This window comes from Micromesistius poutassou, assembly GCF_964030765.1.
Source record: "Micromesistius poutassou genome assembly, chromosome: 3".
NCBI lineage: Eukaryota > Metazoa > Chordata > Actinopteri > Gadiformes > Gadidae > Micromesistius > Micromesistius poutassou.
Genome location: NC_140273.1, coordinates 17,364,108 through 17,387,719, shown reverse-complemented (window position 1 = coordinate 17,387,719; position 23,612 = coordinate 17,364,108). Strand labels below are relative to the sequence as shown.

Here is a 23,612-nt window from a genome sequence, read left to right as displayed (position 1 = left end):
GACAAAAAACAAGAACCAGGAATCGTTTCATTTCTTAAATTGTGATTCAAATGTGAATGATCCAATCCTTAAATGGGGGCCTATAATTGTTCTCGTATATTTGTTTACATTTGTCATTTTTATCTGACAGAGGTATGTGGTACCTCTGTATTGGTACCGTGAATTCAAGTCGAAATAATAACTGTTCAATAATAATCATACAAATAGGCTTTTCTGCGATCTACTAGCCAGCCTGGATCCGCTTAAACAGGAAGTCCAGCTAAAGCTAAAGGAACGATATGCGGCGAGCCAGGGATCCAAAACAAGATACACCCTAGCAAGTTGAACAAACGTACCTCATTTATTAATATCCGACATCAGTATCATGTTAAATAGCTATTTCCAATGGAGGGCTTCGAATGATTGTCATATGGGTGGAGATCGCAGTGCCTGAAGAAGGATTGGAAAGTCTTCGCGTATAGCGTTGACCTGCATCGCTGTCCAAGTTGAATCGAGCACTATCTAGATTATACTCAGGTATTATCTAGAATATACTATCATTCTAATTCTATATCATAAGTTGACATGACACTTCTTTCCGTTTCTGTTTTGTCTGAGCGGTGTGTTTCCTCCTTGCATGTCAATGTACTACAGCTTACTAGCTGCATTACATAAACAATAATATTTGTGTTATGATAGAGCGGATGCGGACCTCTCTCATTTTGACTTATGTAAATATTTCCTTCTTTTTCAAAGCCGCAAATAAAAAATGATGTCCGCTGCAGGGGTGTCCCAGGACCCCTCACATGGTGCAGGGGAGCGAGGCGAGCTTGTGCACATGTCCTCCAAAGATATACCCGGGTCCCCGGACCCATCTGAACTGGGAAGCCCACGCTCAGTACCTTGTTTTGACCTCCTAAAGATGGTCGTGTCGTACAAGCGGATGACATTGTTTTTGGAGCCAGTTACAGATGCAGTGGAGCTGACTCGCTTCCTGCTTGGGTGTGTTTATTTGTTTATATATTACCTTGGGTAGGCCTACATTTAATGACTAACGCGAATCCTACGTGTTAAGAATCAAATGTACGAAAAAATAGCATAGAAATCTTCAGTTCTTCATAGACTCTACAGACCTGTCTATAGATTAGTATCTCTTGTTTCTCAGGTGGAGGATGCCTGTGTGCTCAATGCTTGTCTGCATAGTTCTCAACTTCTTCTTCCTCACGCTAAGTGAAGGTAAGAAAGTGAACATTGACACACTCCGCTCTCACTAACAGTGTGCTGGGATAATCTTTGAACCACCACCTCTGTGTCCCTCTCTCGTGCCAGTGGGTTGGTTTTTAGTGAGTGTGCTGGTGGTGTCTGCGCCTGCCACCCTGGGCTACCTGCAGGACAGGTGTGGGGGCAGTATGTCGGACACGGAGCTTCAAAAGAAGCGCTTTCACGCTGTTCACCGCCGGGACCTGCAGAAGGTGCATCTTACCAAGCAGGAGGCAATGCTGGAAGTCAAAGACCTGTGAGTCTCATATGAGCAAGAAGTAACTAGGCATACACACTAATACTGTCTGAGGTCATTTGGGGATTGCTGTGGGGAAGAATCATAAGGTATATTTCCAGTACATGCAGAATCTCTTTTTGACAGACTGAAGCAGTTAGATGATTGGCTGGTTTCTGCCTGCCTGACAGCAGAATCTCTTTACAAGGTCCTGTACTGGGACAGTCACGTGGAGTCCTCTAGGTATGTGCGGCAGACATGCCCAGTGTGGGCATTAGTCACAAACCTAAAAACGAATACACAAAATCCATGTCATCCATCTCATTATTGGTGTTTGTGTGCCTGCGTGCGCTATGTGCAGGTTCTACGGAGGACTGTTGTTTGGGACATGTCTGCTGTACACGGTTCCTGTTGGCTGGGTGCTGGCAGTGCTCACCAACGCCCTGTTCCTGTGGAACCGAGACTTTTGCCTAGGTCAGTGTCTTAACTTGGCGTTCTACCTCGCTCTCCTTGATTTTGGTCACAGAGGGCGCTCCCTAAAGCCACTTTGCAAGGCTGACTGATGTTGGGCTGACGTTGCGCCTGGTTCTAGTGCTGCTCGGCCTCAGAGGGCTGCTCCACCTGGGCGGGGACCAGGCGTTGGAACAGGAGACGGAGCGGGCAGAACAGGAGCAGGGCAGCCTGCAGGACAGGACCCCCACACCCACCAGCTTGGAGGTGAGGAGGAGCTTGGACAGCCTGCAGGGGCTGCTGGGTAATGTGTGTTAGCTGGAGATGGGGCTCACTATTAGTGCATGATGAAATGTGCATCACACATCCGATCCAGAAGGGTAAGCTGCTTATCTAGATCATCCCTGACCTCTGTGTGGGTGGGTGGGTGGGTGTGTGTGTGCTTTGGGTCACACATTTTGTTCTGCATTTGAGAGATAGACCATTTGAGAAAATCACCTTAGGCCATATCAGCAGCAAAACACGTGAAAGCAAAAGGCAGTCTTTCTGGCTCAGCAAAATAAACTAGAGGCTGCAGCGTAGAGGTATTTTTGTATCTCAAACGGAAATGTATTCCTAAAACCTAAACTGTATTGCTTTCTTCTGTAGGACTTGTCTCCTGGCAGTGTAGAAGAGGCGGAGGAAGCGGAGCCTGATGATGAATTTAAAGATGCCATTGAGGTAGACAGACTAAATTGACACGCACAGAGTGCAATATTATTCTAGGGACAGTTTAAAAAAAGCAAGGTTGGCAATACTGCAGTTACAATACGCATGAGTGCACACTCTATCCACTTCGTATGAGATGTGATCGCTCATGATAAAAATGAGCTCTGGTGTAAAAATGAATGGGACAGAGGTATTAACTTCAAGCGAATGTCCATTTCTGAAGCATGTTTTCTATTTGATTCGACCAACAAGATTTTGTGTACTTGTGAAAACATAGGAACTTTACTGTGAGGGAACTAGGGAGATATTTGTTTAATCTCCTTGGGATCTCTCACTCTCTCTGTCTCTCTGTCTCTCTGTCTCTCTCTCTCTCGCTCTCTTTCTCTCTCTCAGCCTGGTGGGATAACGAGTGATGAATTAACAACAAAAGTACACATATATATTATACTTCCTAATGCATGCAACTGAGATCGCTTTTCGAAATTTTGTATGTGAAAGTGTTGTATACTACTAGGTATTATTACGATATTTCCTTGACCTGCTTATCCGATGTGTTATGGTTTGTTTGTCTTGCATTAAGAGTTAAAGTGTCTCTTGTTCTTGCTTCTTGCGGCCCTGTGAACTCAGGAGCACTCTCTGTCTCTGCAGGTGAGTGCTGCCCCCTCCTGTTGAGAGGAGGATACTGCATTAAAACTAAAAATTAGAAGAAGAAAAATTCCCTTTCCGAGAAGGGAAATACCTGACCTGTGTAACATGTTTGCGAGGGGGGTCTCTGTGCTGGCTCTCGCTTCTGACTGTGTATTGTTTGCTAAGTGTATACCAGAGTAGAGGGTGAGCCCTCTTTTTCAGTGGGGTGACATTGGTTTCTTGTGTCCTTCGCTCTCTGATAAGGAGACTCCTTTGACCTTAGTGGTGAGTGGAACTCTCATATCCACCCTTCTCCATCCATCCATGCCTCCTTCATGATCCTTCCCTTCCCCATACTAGCCTGACAAGGTTCCTCTTGGTATGAAATAGTAGAACGATAGAGACCGAGTATGAGGGATTAGCTATTTGACATTATTCTTTGTAATTGTAGCCTCGTAATTCCTACATGTTTTGTGATCCCAATTGATTTGTCTTCTTCTTTTATGCATGTAGATGATGTATACTGATGTATTCAGCGAGTCACTGTCCTCTTTCATGTATCGCCATGAAGTGCATGTTCGATTTTCTTTGTTTATCCATTTCTATTTTCACCATCGATGTTGATTTTGGGCTTGTTCTGTCTTCTTTTCTCTCTCTCTCTCTGTCTCTGTCTCTCTCTCGGACTCCCTCTGCATGCAGGAGGATGACGACTGTTCCCTGGGGACTCCGGACTACGACTGTATCACCGACAACGGCCTCCTGAGCCGCAACGAGCCCATCCGCAGCAAGGTGTCCAAGCTGACTGAGAAGCTACGCAAGCGCTACCCCACCGCCAGTGCAGGTCCGACTTCACACGCACAGTTCCGCGCCCTGCCCTCCGCCCACCCCACCCGCCTCCACCCACACTGACTCATGGCAATTTAAATGGCTCTTCATAATGCATATGACAGTTCAGAACATTTGAACCAATGATTCAAATTCTCCCTGTTGATCTCTCTGAAGGGAACTGTTCCAGCTGCAATGCGGTTTTCTCAGTGCTGAAGAAAAGGGTGAGAATTTCATTTGTGACTATAGAAGCAGGTGCCATGTTTTGATTGTGTACTGAATTCAGCATTCAATGGCGCGTTTAATTCTTCTCCCCTGGCCGGTTCTTTGCACGTTTACTCTTCCTGTTTCAGAGGAGCTGCAGTAACTGTGGCAACAGCTTCTGCTCTCGGTGCTGTTCTTTCAAGGTGCTACGCTCCTCCATGGGAGCTACAGGTAGTGTGTGTGTGTGTGTGTGTGTGTGTGTGTGTGTGTGTGTGTGTGTGTGTGTGTGTGTGTGTGTGTGTGTGTGTGTGTGTGTGTGTGTGTGTGTGTGTGTGTGTGTGTGTGTGTGTGTGTGTGTGTTTGTGTGTGTTAATTTTTCGGGATGGGTATTAGACCCGCAGTGGTCACTCATAACATGTATTATGGGTCTTCTCCTTTTTAGTTGCAGGGCACATGTAGGCTGTAGTGATGATAACGTTCATTGACCCTTGCTGGTGCGTTGACATAACCTTCACAGGATCATGATCCTGCGAGAATACATCCAGCCAGGCTTCAAGTTCTGAGGTTGTGTCAACCAATCAGCGTCCTATGAGGAACTATGTGATCGACAGGATATGAGATAGAAGATATAGACAGATTGTTCATTCAATCACCTGCCCAGTATCTTATGAAAGGGCCTGCCCTTTTCAAATGATGACTTCCCAGATGGGTCTGCGTAGCAAATCGTCTGGCGCATCTGGGTAGCAGACCCAAAATGAGTGTTCTGAGTGACCCCTGTTTTGGTCCTATGATTACAACTCTGGAAAGGGTATGCTTTGACAGGAGCCCTTCTGTCGCCTGTCCCACCAGCTCCAGAGGCCCAGAGGGAGACGGTGTTTGTTTGCGCTCCCTGTAACTCCTCCCTCAACAAGTTCCTCTAACAGCAGGACGAGAGCCTCCCATCCACCATGGCTGCCGTGGGGTCGCTGGAAATCCTTTATGCTGTTTTCCTGGCTCTCCTTCACCAGTGTTTTTTTTATTTTTTGCAAACACTTTCAAATGCCTTTTTATCTTTGATGTCACTGCACTTAGTCTGGACAGTAAAGTTGTCTTACTGGACTGAGAACCGGTGGAACCTACTTGACCTACTAGCTGTTCCTGTACGTTGGCTCCCTTAGAGAAGTGGGGTAGCATGTGGAAAACTGGACGTTACTGGTAAATATAATGAGAAATACTTAACAGTTCTCTTAGCAGTCATTCCCAGAACACAAAGCACAGTCTTTTTTGTCCTATGCTGAGCAAAGGAATACAGACAGAAATCAGGTGTTGGGCATATTGCAAGTCTTGTATGGAATAAAATATATATATATATATATATATTAGTGAAACATGCTTTTAACCACCATTTACTCGTAATATATTTAACTGGCTATCTTGATTACATATCCCTGTGTAGTATTGTTATTGTACTGTAATGCAGACAGAGAAAATGTAATGATGTGGTGGTTATGTAACCCAACATTTTTATTACATAGGGAAAGTTGTTTTTATCACGATTTGGAGTCTAATGAATGTAATGGTTTGATATGCTTTTATTGTAATAATGGAGTAGTCATATTGTTTGATGATTGTAATATATTTAATTTAAGATACTGGTCAATGTCAATTCATTATTTTCTTTGTTGTGTCCATATTTCCCCTACATATTTTGCTTTAAAAAATAATTTAATTATAAAATACTCTATGGTTCTTTCATCTTTATTGTGCTATATGTTTCCTTTTGCACACGCGACGCCTTTTATTGGCTTTTTTGGCGTTCACCTAAAAATAAAAATTGAACATGACATTTGTTACATTGATTCATACAACGCTACACACGCTACACTTCAGGATTGCTGCAAAACTAGTCCATCCTCATCAGTAAACAGGTTGGCCAATCAGAAGATCCCTAAGGGTAAAAACCCGCTGATGTCGACGTCCTTTTGGCCCAACCCTTCACGTTCTGTCTATCCGCGTCTCTTCTCCCCCTCCCCCTCCCCTCCTCGTCCTCCAATCCGTGCTGTGCCATTAAAGCGAGTGTAGTGAAGGGACTCGTCCCTACGGCCACGGATGGCAACATGGCGACAGAGGTGAGAATATAGCCTTTTAATACATCCTGTTCTACTTCATGTAGTGGTGTAGATCAGTAGAAAGTTTATAAGTGAACCAGAATATTGTGTGGACATCGCTGCAGGCACGGGTCGGGCTGCACGAAGTCACACTGTGCAACACAACATAGATCGAAGCTGTCATAAGAAATGTAGGACACGTCTCATCGTATTAGTTGCAATCATGTCCCTTTTGATTGAAACATACCTCAGGCTTCAGGGATTCACGCGCATTTTGCTGGAAATCCGCATCTTCTTTCGTTATGCCTCGTTTATGGAACTGGGGCAGACACGGCAGATCACTATGCAGTTTTTTTGCGATGCTAAGCTCTTGGTGAACACATCTTTTTTGTCTGCCGAGTCGCTCCATTAATCCTGTGTTGTAGGCCACTCCGATGACCGCTGACCACACGCACAGCGTTCAGCACCACGGAGAGCGATTGTTCTCCACCCATGTTGATTTCCCTGTTGCTGCCTTCATGACGTGATGAAAAAGCAACAAGAGGCATAGTTACATCAGAAGAGAAACTTGAGCCACGTTCATATTTTTTCTGTTGTCATCCGCCTCATCGATCTGTTGTGAGCTTGGGTGGAAAGTTGTCTCATCTCCTTCCCGTTTGCTCTCCCATAGCGGCAGAGAGAGAGAGAGAGAGAGAGAGAGAGAGAGAGAGCACCGTGTATATAAGATCGTATGACCGTGACTGGGCTTGGATCCAACACGCAACTAGGCACGATTGAGTTTGAACACCAGAGGTTATTGATCACATGCGGTATGCTTCTACTCTGTCCTGCTCTATCGATCTCTAAGGCAACACCGCTGTTTGTAACGTTGTATCATTGGATCAATAAAACGATACTGATGCTATACATGTCATAACATCCGTTATTAACGCAATGTAAAAAAAAAAATGCAATTAAATAAACTGGGCGAGCTAGCTTGGAAGGATAGGGCGAGTAGGCAATGAAAGAATTGATCATCATTACACATTTGCGTGTGATCTCTTCGCTCTGTAGTTCCACAACCTGCAGGAGCTGAGGCACAGCGCCTCATTGGTCAACAAAGTGTTTGTTCAGCGGGACTACAGTGAGGGGACCACCTGCAAGTTCCAGACCAAGTTCCCGTCGGAGCTGGAGAGCAGGGTGAGTTGAGACCAAGTTCCCCTCTGAGCTGGAGATCAGGGTGAGATCAGAGGAGAGAAGAGTACGATCTACAATACTTTCAATCTTAAGCCCAAAGTCGCAGACCGTACATTTCGGTTTATATCTGTAGTGCGACCCCAAAAAAGGAACAGAATATTATTTTTGCAACCGGGTGTGAATGTAGTGGGGCTCTATTTTATCGCCCTGCTCATAGGATTCAACTCTATTTACTGACTAAAACATAATTTTCTGACTGTCCTGACACGGCTGTGAGCTTTGGGCCTCAGTTTGGCTCACTCCATGACACTGGGAAAAGGGGGAGGGGGGGGGGTGGGAGGGGGCTGCATTTCAACCACCTACACCTCACACCCTGCTCTCTACATGTGACATTGTTTTTTTCTTCCGGGGTCCAGGTGGAGCGGACGCTGTTTGAAGAGACCGTGAAGACCCTGAACAACTTCTACGCCGAGGCGGAGAAGATCGGCGCCCACTCGTACCTGGAGGCGTGCGTGGCCTGCTCCACCGCCTACCTCATCTTCCTCTGCATGGAGACGCGCTACGAGAAGGCAAGCGCTCGCCGTCGTGTTGCCACACTTTAAAGGGGACGCGTTATACCACCAGGTGCGAGTGTACCAGCCGTTTTTGAAAATCGGCCTCTTCTGACACCACACGTGGGCGTGTCCACCTAGATGTGTGCTGGATAGATCAGTCCACCAGCCAACCCAGTGGACTGTAGCAAACGTTGCTCCTCTGTCCGTCACACGTCTAGGGGGACACGCCCACTTGTGATGTCAGAAGAGGCTGATTTTCAAAACGGCTTGGAACGGCTAATCACCCTCACACCTGGTGGTGTAATATGTCACCTTTTAATACAGACCTCACGACGACGCACCCCTCCCCTCCTCGCCGCCGCTGCCATGACCGTGACCTTGACCTTTGTCTCTCATTTTCCTCGTCTCTCTCTCTCTCTCTCTGGGCGGGCCAGGTGCTGAAGAAGATAGCCAAGTACATCCAGGAGCAGAACGAGAAGGTCTACGCTCCCAGGGGGCTGCTCATCACCGACCCCATCGACAGGGGGATGAGGGTCGTATCCTTAACACGTGATGATGATGGTGTGTGTGTGTGTGTGTGTGTGAGCAGTGGCGGCTGGTCAATAGAGGGCACTAGGGCACCGCCCCTCCATGAAATATTCACTTGAATATATCTGCCAACTTTGAATAAACTATTATAAAATAAATGAACAAAAATACATAGCGTTTATCCTCATTTAATTGTGTGATAGACCGTACTTGCAACTGCCAGCAACCATTTAAATGCGTCTGAACGTAAATGATTTGGGCTAGGCTAGTTATTGGTCATTCGAAATAAAGCCCTCCTCCAAGTCAGGAGCGCCAGCCAAGTTGAAGTCAACATAAGCTCGCAAACTTTTTGCTGTCTATCAAGCAGAGACAGCTTTTCATTGGCGCAAAACAAATTGCCCTCGGGTCGCAGCAGTGTGCGTCCCAGGCCAATGGTATGGCTTTTCTGTTTTTTTTTATCACCACACGATTGGACAATTCAGCGAATCAATAAGCTACCTCCCTCAGCAACACTCGCGCAACACAACTACAGCAAAGAAGAGATAGATCGCTAACTAGCAGAGAGTTGTAAAAGCACTTTCCACCCATTTCAGTGGAGGAATTGGACTCCCCAAGCAATGTTATACTTAAAAGCAGCAAGTAAGTTACATATTAATCTAGTTTTTCAGCCTGTAGCATATAAATAATAAGCAACTGTCCCATATTTCTAACTGCATTTGAAATAGCCATTGAGACACAATAATGGACGCTATAGTACAGTGATCATGATTTGCCTCAATATCATAATAACAACAATGGGTAAGCTTTTCCAGGCCCTGCAAGTCAGGATGTAGGCTATGAATCTGAATGAATAGTAGGTAATAGGTAATAGGTAGTGGCCATCTCCAAAATGCACCAGAATACAGGAAATCAAATCTACCAAATTATTTACTATTACTGCGCCCCACCAACAATTTTTATCACCAGCCGCCACTGTGTGTGAGTATGTGTTTCCAGGTGTTTTGGTGCGTAAAGGTGAGATATTATACCTAGATGTATGACGGCTGGTAGATTGATCTATCCAGCCCACCTCTGAGTGGACACGCCCACTTGTGATGTCAGAAGAGGCCGATTTTCAATACGGCTTTTAACGGCTAATCACACTCACACCTGGTGGTGTAATATGTCACCTTTAATGCTCCGCTTTCAGTTCCAGTTTAGCAACAAGATGGCGACTAGGCGAATAAGGCCCATAAGCCTGGGGCTGTAGTTCATACGGTAGTCCAGTTTGGCCCCCTAACCGCCCGGCTGCTCAGATTGAGATCTCCATCTACGAGGACCGGGGCTCCAGCGGCTCCAGCTCGGCGAGTAGCTCTACGTCGGGCAGCACCGCTCGATGACCGGCGTTACTCCCGTCCACCGCACCCACCACCTGACCACCAAACCCTGGAGCTCCACGCGGAGAACCTCCCATGCAGCGTGTGTCTACAGCTAAGCTCTCGCTACAACACCATTCTTGTTCATATGCTATGTTCATAAAAAAATACCCTCACAGTAGAACATGTACGGCACAGCCCACCATGTGTCGTACTGTGCCATACAATTGAGGTTTGGTTCTCCGTCTCCTTTTCAGTTTACACTTTAGGTAGACAACATGCTTACGGGCTGAATCCTTGGTTGTAGCTCATGTGAACATTAAGCTGCTAGTGACATTTTATGGACATGCCATGACTGAAATTCTGCTCTTCCTTTATTTAAGTGATCAAATATGCCAAGAGGAGCGAACACACTGATCAAAGCCTCATGATTCCATGGCAACAGCAACCTCCATTTACTGTCCGACCAGCTCATTGTCTGGCTCTTGTCTGTTGCCACATATCCAAGCTAGCATCAGCCAGGCTGAATGGAGCTAAGAAATTAAGCAAACATTACATTGCTTCGCAGCAAAAGCTTTGTTCCTTTCAAAGCGGTTGCACATATATGAATACAATCAGCAATCTCTCAAATGAATAGCCCTCCAAAACAAAATCTAGTCAGCTTGGTCTTAGGACAGGCATTATCCAACGTTAAGAAGTACAGGATACAAACCACCGCCCCCAGTATTCAATGGCGAGCCAGGAATCAAACTGCCTTTGCCTATCTCCCCTCTGGGCCCAGTGACTGAGTTGCATGTAATTGTGTTCATGAGTGGTTTGGTAGCAGCTGAATGTCCCTCAGCCAAGTAATATATATTCTAGTTATGCAACAGTTAGTTTCACATCCATGCACATGCCCACGTAGTCACACATTGACATTCTGGACTCAGTGAGCGAACCCTCTTCTCCTAAATATATTGATTATGCAAACACATACTGTAAACTAAATGTAGCATTCAGAAATGAATGAGTCACGTCTTCCTAAATGCCACTTTTGTTGAAAATCCACATCCCTTTCTTTTTATTGCTGTACAAGCCTCCAAAGAACCATTACTGCCAAAATTGCCCAGTTAATGTGAATCTGTATTTGTTTTTAGGGACACTGTATTTGTGCAAAGACGATTTTTCATACAGCTTGTTGTTTTAATACATATGAACTGTGTATGACAAGCAACAAATAAATATTCCTTCATCACAACAGTTTCAAGCTTATTTTCAAATGTTTAAATAATTACCCTCCATGACATTATTACTTGCAGTTTGCCTCTGTCACCATAACAGCAACATTCCTAGATTATCAGAGCAAGAATGTAAATCAGAAAGAGTTTGAGTGGAACAGAATCACATGAAAATGATGTTATGCTTAACACATCAGCCAGAGAACATCCTATTCCAGAGTGCTTCACAGCATGCAACCGAGTAAACTGTGATCAGCAAACTTTGTATGTGGTCTCAGTTGTTACAGCTGGGGCTGAAATATGCAGTCATTGACCTCAGAGAGTAACAAAACACAAGCCTTGGGGTTATAGTTTTAGGAAGACAAAGGATTTATCTAAGGGAAAAGCACTGATAGGGAAAATAAAAGTTTATTAAAAATTTCAGATAAGCACAAAACTTGTAAACCATTTAGTTAAAACTAATTATTTGTTTAAAATAAACAGTACACATGCAGCTGATCAAAGTACAGAAAATACACTGCTATTATCATTTTCTTTTACTTTGTTCCATAAAAATGTGTGGAAATGATATTGCAGCAGCCCTCAGATACCTGTAAAACAAAGTATAGAAGAAAGATCAAATAATCAGTGACCAATGAACGAACAATCACAATGCAACGGAATCTGAGACCTACCGGCACATCTGCCATTTTGGACAGCGAAGCCTTGACCGCACTGTAAGGAAGTAAAATAAAGTAAAATATTTATTCTATGTTACATTATACGTTATTAAGTAGTGCTTTCTTCGTGGATAATGTAGAAGTATAACAGTGAGAAACGATGACAGAACCAATAAAGCATAGCAACGGTGTAAGAGTGAGAGAGGAATGAAGTGAGATCGAATCAAGTTCTCAGATGAACCTAGCATACAAATGGTGACTCGAAACACTGAACCCAACATTTGGGGGATATTTACCCGGGGGTCATAGTTTGTGCGGTAGCGCCGTGGAGCGTACCTGCGTATCACTGGCAAGCATACTCGTCTCCCCGTCGCCTGGATAGGTCACCTCGACCACCGAGTTCATCTCCCCAGGGTGCAGTGGGCGTGTCACGACACTGCCACCGGGCCAAGACACCTCCAGTACGCTCACCGCATCATTTCCTGTCAACGAGGGGACGGTTTTAGATCATTTGTCCAGAATGGACAAACGGCTCTAGAGAGGACGCCATCTCTAATCTCATCTTATTGTACTCGGTTCTCTGAGTACGCTGACTGTGTGTGAAAGAACCCATTATCTATTCCAAAGTAGGCCTTATACAAATACAAGAAAAAATAAGTACTAGCACAGACCAACATAAGTATGTACATGTCACAGAAATGGAAATGGCAGACAAGATTGCAAACTAGTGGACCGTGACAGCTTGGACCATGACTGTGAGTGAAGAGTGCAGGAGAACGCTACCTAGTCCAAAGTGAGCCACCGGTTCCATCTCACAGAGGTACCCCGACCCTCCGTCGATCACACGCACGTGAGCTCCGCTGCCATTGGTGAAGGCCGTGACCCGGGCGCCGCGGGCAAACGCGCCGAACTGGGTGCGTGGAATCACCCGCAGCCAATTTTTGGACGAGCCCTACTCAAAGAAAATAAGTCACAGAGTGGTTATTAAGTAGAATTTCAAAGAGAATTGTTGTTTGCAGCTTGCTGAAAAGGACGTTTTTAGTACCTGGTATGTTTGAAATGTACAGTGGCATCAAGTGAAATAGTGCTGTAGTTGAACGGTGCCTGCTAGGCTGTTAGATGAGTCTTCTTTGGGTGTTCTTGTGGTTTCTAGGGACGTTCTTCTGTATGGTTGCTTAGGTGTTCTATGTGGTTGTTAGGGTGTTCTACATGGTTGCTAGGATGCTCTTGGTGGTTGTTATGGAGTTTATGGGTTTTGGGTGTGTTTTGGGTGGTTGCTAGGTTTTATCAGGAGGTTGCCTGGGTGCTCTAGTTGGTTGCTATGGTGTTGTGGGTGGTTGCTATTGGTTGGTGGTTGCTGTTCTACGTGGCGATCTATGGTGATCTCGTGGTTTCTAGGGTGTTCTTGGTTGAAAGTTGAAAGATTTAAAGTAATCTTTTAGTCATTGTGTTGATTTAAAGTCATCTTTTAGTCATTGTGTTGAAGATAGTACGATAGTAAGTTAAGCATTAATTACTATTGTTGTAGTAGAAATCAAGAACGAGGAGTTGAGTATCAAATTTTGAGAATATGAATAGTCTAGTGCATCGGTTCCCAACCTTTGACTTGAGCTGTACCACTGAATTTAAATCAAGACCTTTCACGGACCACCTTATATGCAAACTAAAACCTTACTGCAAATAATGCTCTTAAGTACTTAGGTACTTAGGTACTATTACTGCAAGAAAGCCTGTGTGTTTACTTAGTAAACACATATTAACATTAAACATCCATGGAAAATGCACATTACAATGGAACACATATGGTATGCAACCATCTTTGAAAAGCCATCATACAAAATTTACTGAACAATATTAATTATATATATTGAATTCATATATTTCAATTATCTCTAACACTATGATACACACCTGTGTGACCTTGAAGACTGAAATGGGCTGCGGTGCACTCTCTCCATGAGCGACCAACAGGTCCAGCAGTCCGTCTCCGTCCAGATCCGTTACAGTGGCCCCTGCATACACACACACACACACACACACACACACACACACACACACACACACACACACACACACACACACACACACACACACACACACACACACACACACACACAATGTACTTTATTAATTTATGAAGTGCAGGAGAGTAATAAGCATTTGTAGCTACAATAAGGTTATGCAAATAACTCCAGGAAAGGGTGTATTGACCTGTGCCCCGCCCCTGGGGCTCTTCAGCCTCCCCCACATTCAGCTCCTGGATGAGAGGATCCATGCTGGCCCTCCTTGACACTCTGCATGCACGCACACACACACACACACACACACACACACACACACACACACACACACACACACACACACACACACACACACACACACACACACACACACACACACACACACACACACACACACACACTTGAATGTTTAACATTAGAAATGTTGGGTCATTAAAGTGAAATATTATCAATGTGCTGCTTGAGTAGGGCTACCTGAACAGCCTGTTAGGTGCACGTCCTCTGTATGCGATGTTGTTGAAGAACACCTCCAGCTCCTTGTCATTATCAAAGTCTGCGGCGATGAGCGTGCGGACGGGAGAGGGGCTGGCGAACGCTGCGGTGGCTATGTTCTGGGCCGGAGAGAGAAGAGTACGGGACTAGTCTCAGGGACAGCTTCTACCCCATAGCCTATACGTGAACTGAACAATGCAAAATAAGATTTCATATATTCACATTCACCTAGATCTCATTTCACAAGCACCTTAAAATACATTGTGAATGTACCATTTGCACCACTTAAAAAAAAAACTGGACAACACTACTGTGCAATACCGTTTACCTCAGCTGCTATTCTTATTTATCTGTATGTTTCATCTTTATTTGTTATATATATATTTATTTTTTACATTTCTTGTATATTTAAAATGTTGTTTTTGTGAATCGCACCGTCTGGATGACATTTCAATTTCGCTGTACTATGTGCAATGACAATAAAGAGAATTCTATTCTATTCTATTCTAGTCTAGTCGTGTGAGTTACTTATTTATGATCTATTGTAACTTGTAGTGAAAGTTCTCTCTGCTCACGCGGAAACCATGACTGGGCCCCTGCATAAAGAGCCGGTGGGGGCCGTTCCAGTTTCCATAGACGATATCCGTCCTTCCATCTCCGTCAAAGTCAGCAAGGGCCACGCCTCTGCCGTGCTGGTGTTCGTCCGCCACACCTAGAGAGGGAAACAGCTGGTCAACGGCTGCAGCAGTGGATGGCCTATTGGTGACAGGGTTCTGGGTTCAAATCCCAGAGGGTCCGCATCCTTTAGCTAGAGGCCCCCAAAACCAATTAAGGGTCTACTGAATGATAAATATTAAAACATTTACAGTGCAACTAAACAAAGTTCAGGATGGGATGGAAAGGAGTGTCGAAACTATATCCTCATTCTAATGACCTAATTATTCAGTCAACGTAATGGGTTATCTGAGTAGTACATATCATTTGGCACTTCAAATCTGTCCTGAGACAGTAAAGCGGCTTTCTGCATTTGTACAACAATGAACATGTCACCTTAACCATTCCAAAATTAGCTCACCCCCTCCCTCAACACCCCCCTCCCCCTCCCCCTCCAGTCATACACACCTGCCACCTTTGCCTTGTCCACAAAAGTTCCATCTCCATTGTTCTTGAACAGGAAGTTGGGTCCGTTCTCATTGTCACAGAACACATCAGACATTGTCTGGCTCAGGATTGGTCCAACCACCACACCCCGCCCACCTGTACAAACGCGGCCCACACGACAACAGCTTGTGAATGGTTTAGTTCAATGAGAACCGGAGAGGTTACGACCAATGCGTTCCACACACTTGACCGCTCAATGAGGGTTAATCATTTGGTCCCGGACCTGTGAATTTATTGACTCCAGCCTCTGCAGCCACGTTGGACAGAGCGATGATACCCTGTGCCACATCACTAGCAGCCTCATCCATCTCTATCAGTGCGTGGGGAGCGATGTTCCCTCGGGCATAGTTGGCTACGTAGACTGCATATCGGCCTGTACCCTGCAACGTAGAGAGACAAACAGCAAGATGGCATGTACAAATTAATTAATGAACTATAACCTTTTTTGATACAACCCATTTAACTAGGTTTATAAAATACAGACCAATAGGGGCAGAGAGTATTGGGGTCGTATGGGTCGGACAAATTTGAGGAAAGTCCATCTCGAAGTGGAGTTTTTTGTTCAGGATGGATGGAATGGATGCAGGGCGAGTTCACTGACCTTTCGATCGACACACGCCACAGAGCGCCCGGCCATGTCACTGGCCACGCCGCGGCGCATGTTGATGACATCACCCAGCAGATCCTCGAAGCGCCCGCCTCGGAACTTGAAGAGCTTGTCTGAATAGGTAGCCCGCCCTGCAGCGAGAAATACGTTGGGTTTCAACAAGTAGAACCATTCTGAAAATGTAGCTTTTGTGTTCACACGGCCTCCCAAACCAGCTTTGTCCCATGACCCAACGAATCATTTGTGCAGTAAAATAGGTAGCACATTCTTCTTGTCAATGTAATTCTCTATGTACTGTATACTGGGAATCAACAAAGTATTCCCTTTTTTAAGGCATCAAACATACTGATGATCGAAAGACAGACAAGGAATTTTGTAAGTATGCATATCTTTGATTTATTGTGGCCATCTGGCGACCTGCTTGGGCCCCTGAAGTGACCCCACAGCTTGAGGACCACTGGCCTAGAGAACATGATGAGAGAACATGATAGTCCCCCGTTGTACCGGAGTAAGCGTTGTTTGTGTTGAGGAAGTAGATCTCCTCTCGGCCGTCTCCATCCACGTCGCAGGCGGTGACTCCTATAGCGTTCCCTGCCGTGTCTCGCAGTGCGTAGAACGGAGAGCTCTGGTCATCCACGGCAATGTTTACCAGCTTGTTCTGAACACGGTCGTACTTCAGCACCAAGTTGGGGCCGTTGTATCTAGAAAACAGGAGGCAGGGTGTATAATACTTCTTATGCCTGGTTTAGTAATGACTTATGCTTTGCTTTTGTATGTGTTTGCAAATGTAAACACACACGCACAGACGCTCACACACACACACACACACACACACACACACACACACACACACACACACACACACACACACAATTATACATATTTTCCCACCTACCCAGCCACCACCACCTCCAGGTCCCCATCGCCATCCACGTCGGTTACAGCCATCCCATAATTGAGTTGAGTGGGGTTGTTCAGACTGTCAGGAGGCAGCACTGTCCCCGTTACGTCTTTGAACATGGGCTCTGAACTCTGGCCATGGGACCCGTGCCACAGTCCTAGGAGCAGCCATAGAGCAGCTGACTGCCACATCCCCGCAATACAGTTGGAGGGCCTAAACATGCAGAGCAACAAGTCAGGTAGGTAGGTGAAGAGGTAGAGTTGTGCGTTTTGTGCAGAACACACACAGATTATTATTTTTACACTTATATCCAGTTCATAAACACTTGTATAGCTCTGTATACAAAGTCGTAACTACGTTTACAATTAATGCATCATATTAATATATTAAAATCCGTCAAATTAATGAATGTAATATGTTTTGGAATAATTCTGATATCACACGTAAACCTAACACAGACAGACGCATTTACAGACCTCAGGGTGCACGGCAGTCCGTCTAGTGTAGCGGTAGGCAGGCGACCAAACAATGGAAACAAAATCGATTTACGCAAGAGTTGTGTAAGCTCTATACTCCAATTACCGGCGAACCTGATGAATAATTAGCCGTTTGACCAATGACTGCTCGACATTGTTGTACTTTGGGTGAGTCACTAACATGTGCGCCGTAAAAGCATGCATCAGCCGTATCCAATTGTGCAGGATACTTTCTACTGACGTACGTAATAATTTAGCCACGGGATAACGCGAGGTGAAAATGCATATCATAAAAACTATAATTACCATCAACATTATTTAATTCGAAAAAAAAGTTACGATTGCTGAAAATAATAATACCATACTACATCTCCCAGAAGCCCTTGTTATATGCGTCATAATTACTGCGACCGGTGTTTACATGCAGTCATCCACAGAGATACGGGTAAACCTAAGAAACAAAAAAATAAGGTCAGTTGAAATTACTGGAATGTATATAAAGGGAGCAATCTGTAGTATGAGCATTTTTGAGCAAAATATGTTGGGAATGAATGAATCGTTGATGTTCATTTCGATTATTTGTCCTAAACCGTTGTATGTATAGCATGATAGCTTCATTCTCAGCGTGCGTAGCCTGCATAGAGGTCCAGGCGTGGTGGTTGCAGTTGTGTTACAAATAGCGATATCGTTGCTCGTTCTGTTAACGTTATCTCCTCTTCTTTTCTCTTTCTCTATAGCCATTTATTTCGTTATGGAGTTGGAACAGGCAAATAAGGATGAGGTGGTCCCCACTAAGACCAATGAGGATGAGGTGGTAAATAAGGATGAGGTGGTTCCCACTAAGCCAAATAAGGATGAGGTGGTTCCCACTAAGCCAAATAAGGATGAGGTGGTCCCCACTAAGCCCTTAACTACAAATACACCTCGCTCAAAGAAATCAGACAAGAAACGACCAGATGCATCCAAAGACAAACCCCAAACTGAAGAAGAAACAAAACCAAGACCCAGGCCTAAGTACTCAGATAAATCCAGAAAAAATAAGAAAAACAAATCTGGGCAAGAGAATAAAACTGAAGCTGTGGTTCAGGACACCAAAGTAGAGGAATCCCAACGCACAGAGGATGGAGACCCTACGTTGACCAAGCAGGAAGGTACAACTGAGATTAAGTCTGAAATGGAAATATTGGCCTTAAATTCAGAAAATGAGGAGGATAGTTGGGATACGCTGTTCAACGACGACGGAGATTGCCTTGAGGAGGTTGGTTCTTGTTCCTTTGTTCATTGAGCTGGATGTTTTACACAACGTGAAAGTGGGAGTTACAGTTAACTTACCACTCTATTCCATGTCATAATGTAAAGCTCAAGTGAGAAAGAAGTTAATAACACAATACTCTTTGTCCATGTCCAGGGAAAAGGCAGGAAGAAGAAGAATATCCAAGATGCCGAGTTTGACTACTACAACATGGACCGGGAGGCAGACGAGGACCTTGAAATGACGGACGACGAACTCTCTCACATCGTCGAAATCTACGACTTTTCCCAAGAGTTCAAGACCGAGGACCTTCTCAAGCTGTTCGAATCCAGCCAGTTAGTGCTCTCTTTAAGTTCGCACAATTACATTTTTAGTACGTATTAGATGTCCCTTTATAAGACATTATAATAATTACTCTTTCTCTCTCGCTCTCTCGCTCAGGTTGAAAGGCCTGGACATCCATTGGGTGGATGAAAGTCACGCTCTAGCTCTGTTCTCCAGTGCTGTAGCAGGTAAGGGAGTTAATAAAGAGTTAATAAAGTTAATAATTTGTATAAAAAAACAATTTCCACGTAAGCTTTTTAAAATCCATTTCATGTTTTTAATATAATGTAATAAGTAATCCTTTCTTCCTTCTTTCTTTCTTTCTATGTTTAATAATAATAATAAGCCCGGGTTGCCCTGAAATCCAAACAGCCACTCTTAAAGGTGCGGCCTCTCTCCAAGTCCTCTGCTGCTACCAAGGCCAAGGCTCGGAGCTGCTCAGGTACGGCCCACACACCTTCATCATGGGCCTCTCTTCATTTATCATGGGATTGATCAATCAAGATGTATTGGGTCAAATGAGTGTTAGCAGATGTGTTTGTCGGGGCGAGGGAGTCTGTGTGTTATTGGCCATGCATTGTGTGTGTAAGAATTTGGTGTTTGCAGCAACATATTTTGAGTTTGAGATCTGTGTGGGTATACTTTTTTTTTTATTATTGACTGCAAAAACTTTATGTTGGGTCTCAAAAGGATTTATAGGCCACTCATTTTCCTTAAGTGAAGATGGTGCCATTAATAAGTTAAAGAAGCAACAGCAAGGAACAGTAGAATATGAACAATGGGCGGTGGGCTGGGGGGGTGCCAAGATGCTCCTCTAACTCCCACCAGATGGTAGCTGGGGGATTATAAGTGTGACTGCCCACATTCATCTGCATGTTCCCCCCGGCCCTCCAGACTACCTGCTGCCCGCTAAGGAGAGACCTCCAACCAGCGCAATGCTGGCCCGCAGGATGGTGATGGGGGCCCTTGGGGTGAAGAGCCCCCAGAGCAAGGAAGATCGTGATGCAGAGAAGAAGAAGATCCAGGAGGCCCGAGGTACACCGAACACGCTTGTCATTTAGCGCGTGGGCTTTGATCCAAAATGGAGCTTGAAGCTTAAATCGTTTTCTTATTATGCCTCTCCTGGGTAATTATATGTATATCTGGATGATTTTCAAAGCAAATAAGGAGACACTAGATTCCTACCCATCCATGACAAACTTTATTTGATCATTATTTGAAACAAGTCATTCTTGTTTGCAATGCAGGGTAACATCCACCAGTGGGAGCTGTCTTAAAGAAAATCAAAACAAAATCAGAGGTCCAATTAAAGAAAAGGAAAAAATGTGCTTTGCTCCTCATGTCCGTTGACAGTTTGCAGACTCTAATTACTGTAGCAGTCGTGTCCCTCAACAGTAGCAGAGGAAGATCATAGCATGCACAGCCACAAGTGGTTGTCTGTTTTCTGACCTGTGCTAAACAAGCTATAAATGGTTCCCTTTGGGCTTGGGACGGATGTCCTGTTGTTGATCTACATGCAAAATGACAACGTGGGTTTGAAATCAACGCTGCGATAGCTCTAGAGGCCGACCATCGCGTGTCTAGAGAGGATTAAAACAACTCTATTTATATGCATGACATAACAAACTGAATGCAATGAGGCAAATTGTAGGAGGACAAAGGTTTGTGTGATCTAAGGGATGGATATGCTGAAGCCTGTGTGTCTGTGAACCACTTTTGTTTCAGATCAAAAACGCATGGCCGCCAAGCAGCGGGAAGACGCCTGGGAGGGAAAATGAGGGAAGACGGGCCCTTGAGTTCCACACTGGACAGAACGCAGCCCTCTCTCCCTCGCTCCATTTGCTCTTTATCACCGGCCACGTAATGGGCAGTCTAGATAGCATAGCTCTCCACTATGGACCATATAAAACCGGACTCTATACTTTGCACTCTGCCCACCTCCTTCTCTCCCAGCTGGAGAACGTTTTATTATCTAACTTGGCCCTGGTTTTTACTCGCAGGACTGCTTGCTCCTGGCCAGGGCGGGAGCGGTAGTCACCCAGGCCCTGTTGCGTTTCAGCGTCTCCACTGATCCAGTCACAGGGTTTGGGGTCCACTCCTGCTCTCTATGTGGAGCCTGGTTCCCCATTGCATAAACAGTGCTCGTTCAGGGTGCTGTACACCGAACCGTGAGTGTTTTGGTTACGCTGTATGGAGTGATAAAGCTGGATCTAGATAGGATCCGTCTTCATCACATCAATTGTAACTGATCTTTTAGTAGGCCCGCTTGGATATGCCGTCTTCTGAGTTTTAAACCCACCTTTTCCGGATCACTCATGGCTTTGCAAGGAAGATCCATGTGAAATTGTAAAAAAGTGAAGGTTCCTTTTTTTTATATCCATTATTAAATTATCATTTGAAGGTTGTTTATTTTCAGAACTGCGTGGCGAGTCTTTGCTTCATTCTGGGCATTCCAAGCAAAAATAAGCTTTTACACCAACAACCTGTTATTTTGTCATTTAACATTTGTGTCGGCATGTTGAGTAAGCGACCACGCGAATAGAAAATAGTTTTAAAGACGAGTTGCCTCTTATTATTTTGTTATCGTAAACATCTCCTTGTAATTGTGTGCATTGCTTTCTAATTAGGACGTCGTTCTTGGAAAACTCAGGTCACAGGAGTCTGGATTATATCATTAGATCAAGAAACTGATGCAGTGCAATAATACTATGGTGTAGCTTCAGAGCCAGCTTAGCTTTTTCAGTCGTTTAGAATTGAGTGCTATCTCTATGTTAACCAAATTACTGAAGAATAGACACTGCTCTGTTCCTCTCAGCGCTTCATGCTTTTTGAAATATCCTTTAAATGTATCTTCACTTATTGTTTAATAACATGTTACTTCAATGTTATTTTTCTTGTTTGTGCAAAAGTCTGATTAAAACAAATGTCTAATTGTTCACTCTTTGTTCACCCTTAGTTCCAATGGGCTTATCCAATCAGGGGATGGCTAACTCTTAGCTGTGTTGGATACAGCTCCCCCCTCAAGGCAGACCTATAGCCCCCATAGTCTGTCTCAACCGCTCTTTCCAGCATCACTGCGAGATCTAAGCTTGGCCACACTTTTCAAGTTTTATTGTGGTTTTATGAGTAGGTAACGCACCCTGCCTTAGAACAAGTTCACTGGACACAAACCACAACTAAGCCATTTGTGGTTTTAAAAAGCCAAAAGCGATGCGTCATGTGGCAAATTAGATGAATACACACACACACACACACACACACACACACACACACACACACACACACACACACACACACACGTGTCACTGGGGTCGTTCTGCAGGCTGTCTGCCCACGACAAGGTAAGGACATTGTTGACATCACCACAATGAAACTAAAGTCGGTAAAAGACATGCCTTCAAGGCTAGTTGTTATCTGGGCAGCGGCCGTGACCATGAACTGCTTGACTGTGGTACGCTCTCCATGTAGAGGGCAACCATTCAGCGTATGCTAAGTGTCTTAGAATGACGGTATTTATTTTAACTACAGTAATTAACCCATAACGCATTTCCCAGGAGAAGAGGTTACATCAGAACTGTGCAAAAAGAAAAAAAGCTTTAACATGTCAAACTCTCACTTCTGCGGTCTTGGACTCTTCCCCAGGTCAGAGTTTATTTAGACGATATTCTATGTACACCCTCTTAGGCGATTACTTTTCACATGCAATGCATAAAAATGAACAAATTCTAGACCAAAGGACCGACGGGTACAACTGCAGCCAACCTTGGTAGTATATTTAGAGTCTTCTTAAGCAAGCGGCGGTCGGCTGGGAGAGTTTCCAGTGTGTTTGTGTTTGCTCATCAGTCGGAGTGAGGTTGGAAACAGCCGTAAAGTGCCGGTTGGCACAGCCTTCATAAGGCAGGATGGGAAACCCAGTCGGTGGTTCAGACTTGAACCCTCCGCTCGATGCAGTCAATTGAGCATATATGATTACTTTGAAAATGGAATTAACCACCAGGGGTGATCACTTGATAATATACACTATTTTTGTTTTATATATATGCATATATCTTTTCATCACTGCGTTAGTAGTGGTTGTTGGTGGTTGTTGTAGTAGGCCAAAGTCGTCGTTCAAATAACCATGCCCCAAATAAACCGTAGTTTTACAATTTCATGTTTATTTGTTTAACTACCATTACCAGCTACTGTTGAATACTGTTAAAACAATGAGAACTCAAGAGATGATGCTAATGTTTGTCAGATAGCTAAAGAACAAACAAACATGATACAAAATAAAGTACATTACATAACTAAGTTACACAGGAACAAGTATCAAGTATGTCAAAAGTATACACAATACAGTATAAATTATTGAGCTAGCTACAGAAAAAGAATCCATAGAGGTAATATCAAACTGTACATGACAATACATTTGCAATACATTACATCATTTATTCAAATAAAGCAAATAGCACCATGAAATTTGTCAGTTCTCATTTAAAAAACATTGGGTCCCACAGTCAATACCGCATCTT

The 23,612-nt window shown here is 44.3% G+C and overlaps 4 protein-coding genes across 6 annotated transcripts; 3 read left to right on the top strand and 1 right to left on the bottom strand.

Moving 5' to 3' along the window:
• Window positions 1-273: 273 nt before the first annotated feature.
• On the top strand, window positions 274-6,077 carry zfyve27 (zinc finger, FYVE domain containing 27). 3 transcript variants are annotated; one of them, XM_084465051.1, is made up of 13 exons: window positions 274-516; window positions 736-981; window positions 1,145-1,215; window positions 1,309-1,495; window positions 1,622-1,717; window positions 1,836-1,948; window positions 2,067-2,191; window positions 2,573-2,644; window positions 3,026-3,061; window positions 3,959-4,100; window positions 4,262-4,308; window positions 4,438-4,519; window positions 5,138-6,077. In XM_084465051.1, exons 2-13 carry the CDS (start codon window positions 749-751, stop codon window positions 5,206-5,208), a joined length of 1,275 nt encoding a protein of 424 aa, XP_084321177.1. In that variant the 5' UTR covers window positions 274-516; window positions 736-748; the 3' UTR covers window positions 5,209-6,077. The 3 variants fall into 3 exon arrangements, with proteins under 3 accessions (XP_084321177.1, XP_084321178.1, XP_084321179.1); XM_084465052.1 differs by lacking the exon at window positions 3,026-3,061; XM_084465053.1 differs by lacking the exons at window positions 2,573-2,644; window positions 3,026-3,061.
• A 283-nt stretch (window positions 6,078-6,360) lies between these two features.
• On the top strand, window positions 6,361-10,012 carry golga7ba (golgin A7 family, member Ba; the record flags this gene model as incomplete). Its single annotated transcript, XM_084465296.1, has 5 exons — window positions 6,361-6,396; window positions 7,429-7,554; window positions 7,968-8,120; window positions 8,540-8,641; window positions 9,929-10,012. Exons 1-5 carry the CDS (start codon window positions 6,385-6,387, stop codon window positions 10,010-10,012), a joined length of 477 nt encoding a protein of 158 aa, XP_084321422.1. The 5' UTR covers window positions 6,361-6,384.
• Window positions 10,013-11,787: 1,775 nt separating this feature from the next.
• crtac1a (cartilage acidic protein 1a) lies at window positions 11,788-17,237 on the bottom strand (the record flags this gene model as incomplete). The annotated part of the gene is made up of 13 exons (XM_084465992.1): window positions 11,788-11,795; window positions 11,880-11,919; window positions 12,201-12,346; window positions 12,648-12,816; window positions 13,776-13,876; window positions 14,076-14,158; window positions 14,360-14,496; window positions 14,953-15,089; window positions 15,500-15,634; window positions 15,762-15,918; window positions 16,140-16,276; window positions 16,650-16,846; window positions 17,041-17,237. 13 exons carry the CDS (start codon window positions 17,235-17,237, stop codon window positions 11,788-11,790), a joined length of 1,644 nt encoding a protein of 547 aa, XP_084322118.1.
• Window positions 17,238-17,868: 631 nt separating this feature from the next.
• On the top strand, window positions 17,869-22,034 carry r3hcc1l (R3H domain and coiled-coil containing 1-like). The gene is made up of 7 exons (XM_084465711.1): window positions 17,869-17,993; window positions 18,260-18,780; window positions 18,931-19,109; window positions 19,216-19,286; window positions 19,445-19,540; window positions 19,993-20,133; window positions 20,824-22,034. Exons 2-7 carry the CDS (start codon window positions 18,274-18,276, stop codon window positions 20,874-20,876), a joined length of 1,047 nt encoding a protein of 348 aa, XP_084321837.1. The 5' UTR covers window positions 17,869-17,993; window positions 18,260-18,273; the 3' UTR covers window positions 20,877-22,034.
• The last annotated feature ends 1,578 nt before the right edge of the window (window positions 22,035-23,612 follow it).

What these genes read in the sequence shown, in the direction of transcription:
- zfyve27 (XM_084465051.1), top strand. Translation starts at nt 749, where the DNA reads ATGATGTCCGCTGCAGGGGTGTCCCAGGACCCCTCACATGGTGCAGGG. An exon ending in ATGCTGGAAGTCAAAGACCT is followed by an intron (nt 1,496 to 1,621) that starts GTGAGTCTCATA and finishes TCTTTTTGACAG; the next exon opens with ACTGAAGCAGTTAGATGATT. An exon ending in GTGATGAATTAACAACAAAA is followed by an intron (nt 3,062 to 3,958) that starts GTACACATATAT and finishes CTCTGCATGCAG; the next exon opens with GAGGATGACGACTGTTCCCT.
- r3hcc1l (XM_084465711.1), top strand. Translation starts at nt 18,274, where the DNA reads ATGGAGTTGGAACAGGCAAATAAGGATGAGGTGGTCCCCACTAAGACC. An exon ending in AAGCTGTTCGAATCCAGCCA is followed by an intron (nt 19,110 to 19,215) that starts GTTAGTGCTCTC and finishes TCTCTCGCTCAG; the next exon opens with GTTGAAAGGCCTGGACATCC. An exon ending in CAAGGCTCGGAGCTGCTCAG is followed by an intron (nt 19,541 to 19,992) that starts GTACGGCCCACA and finishes CCGGCCCTCCAG; the next exon opens with ACTACCTGCTGCCCGCTAAG.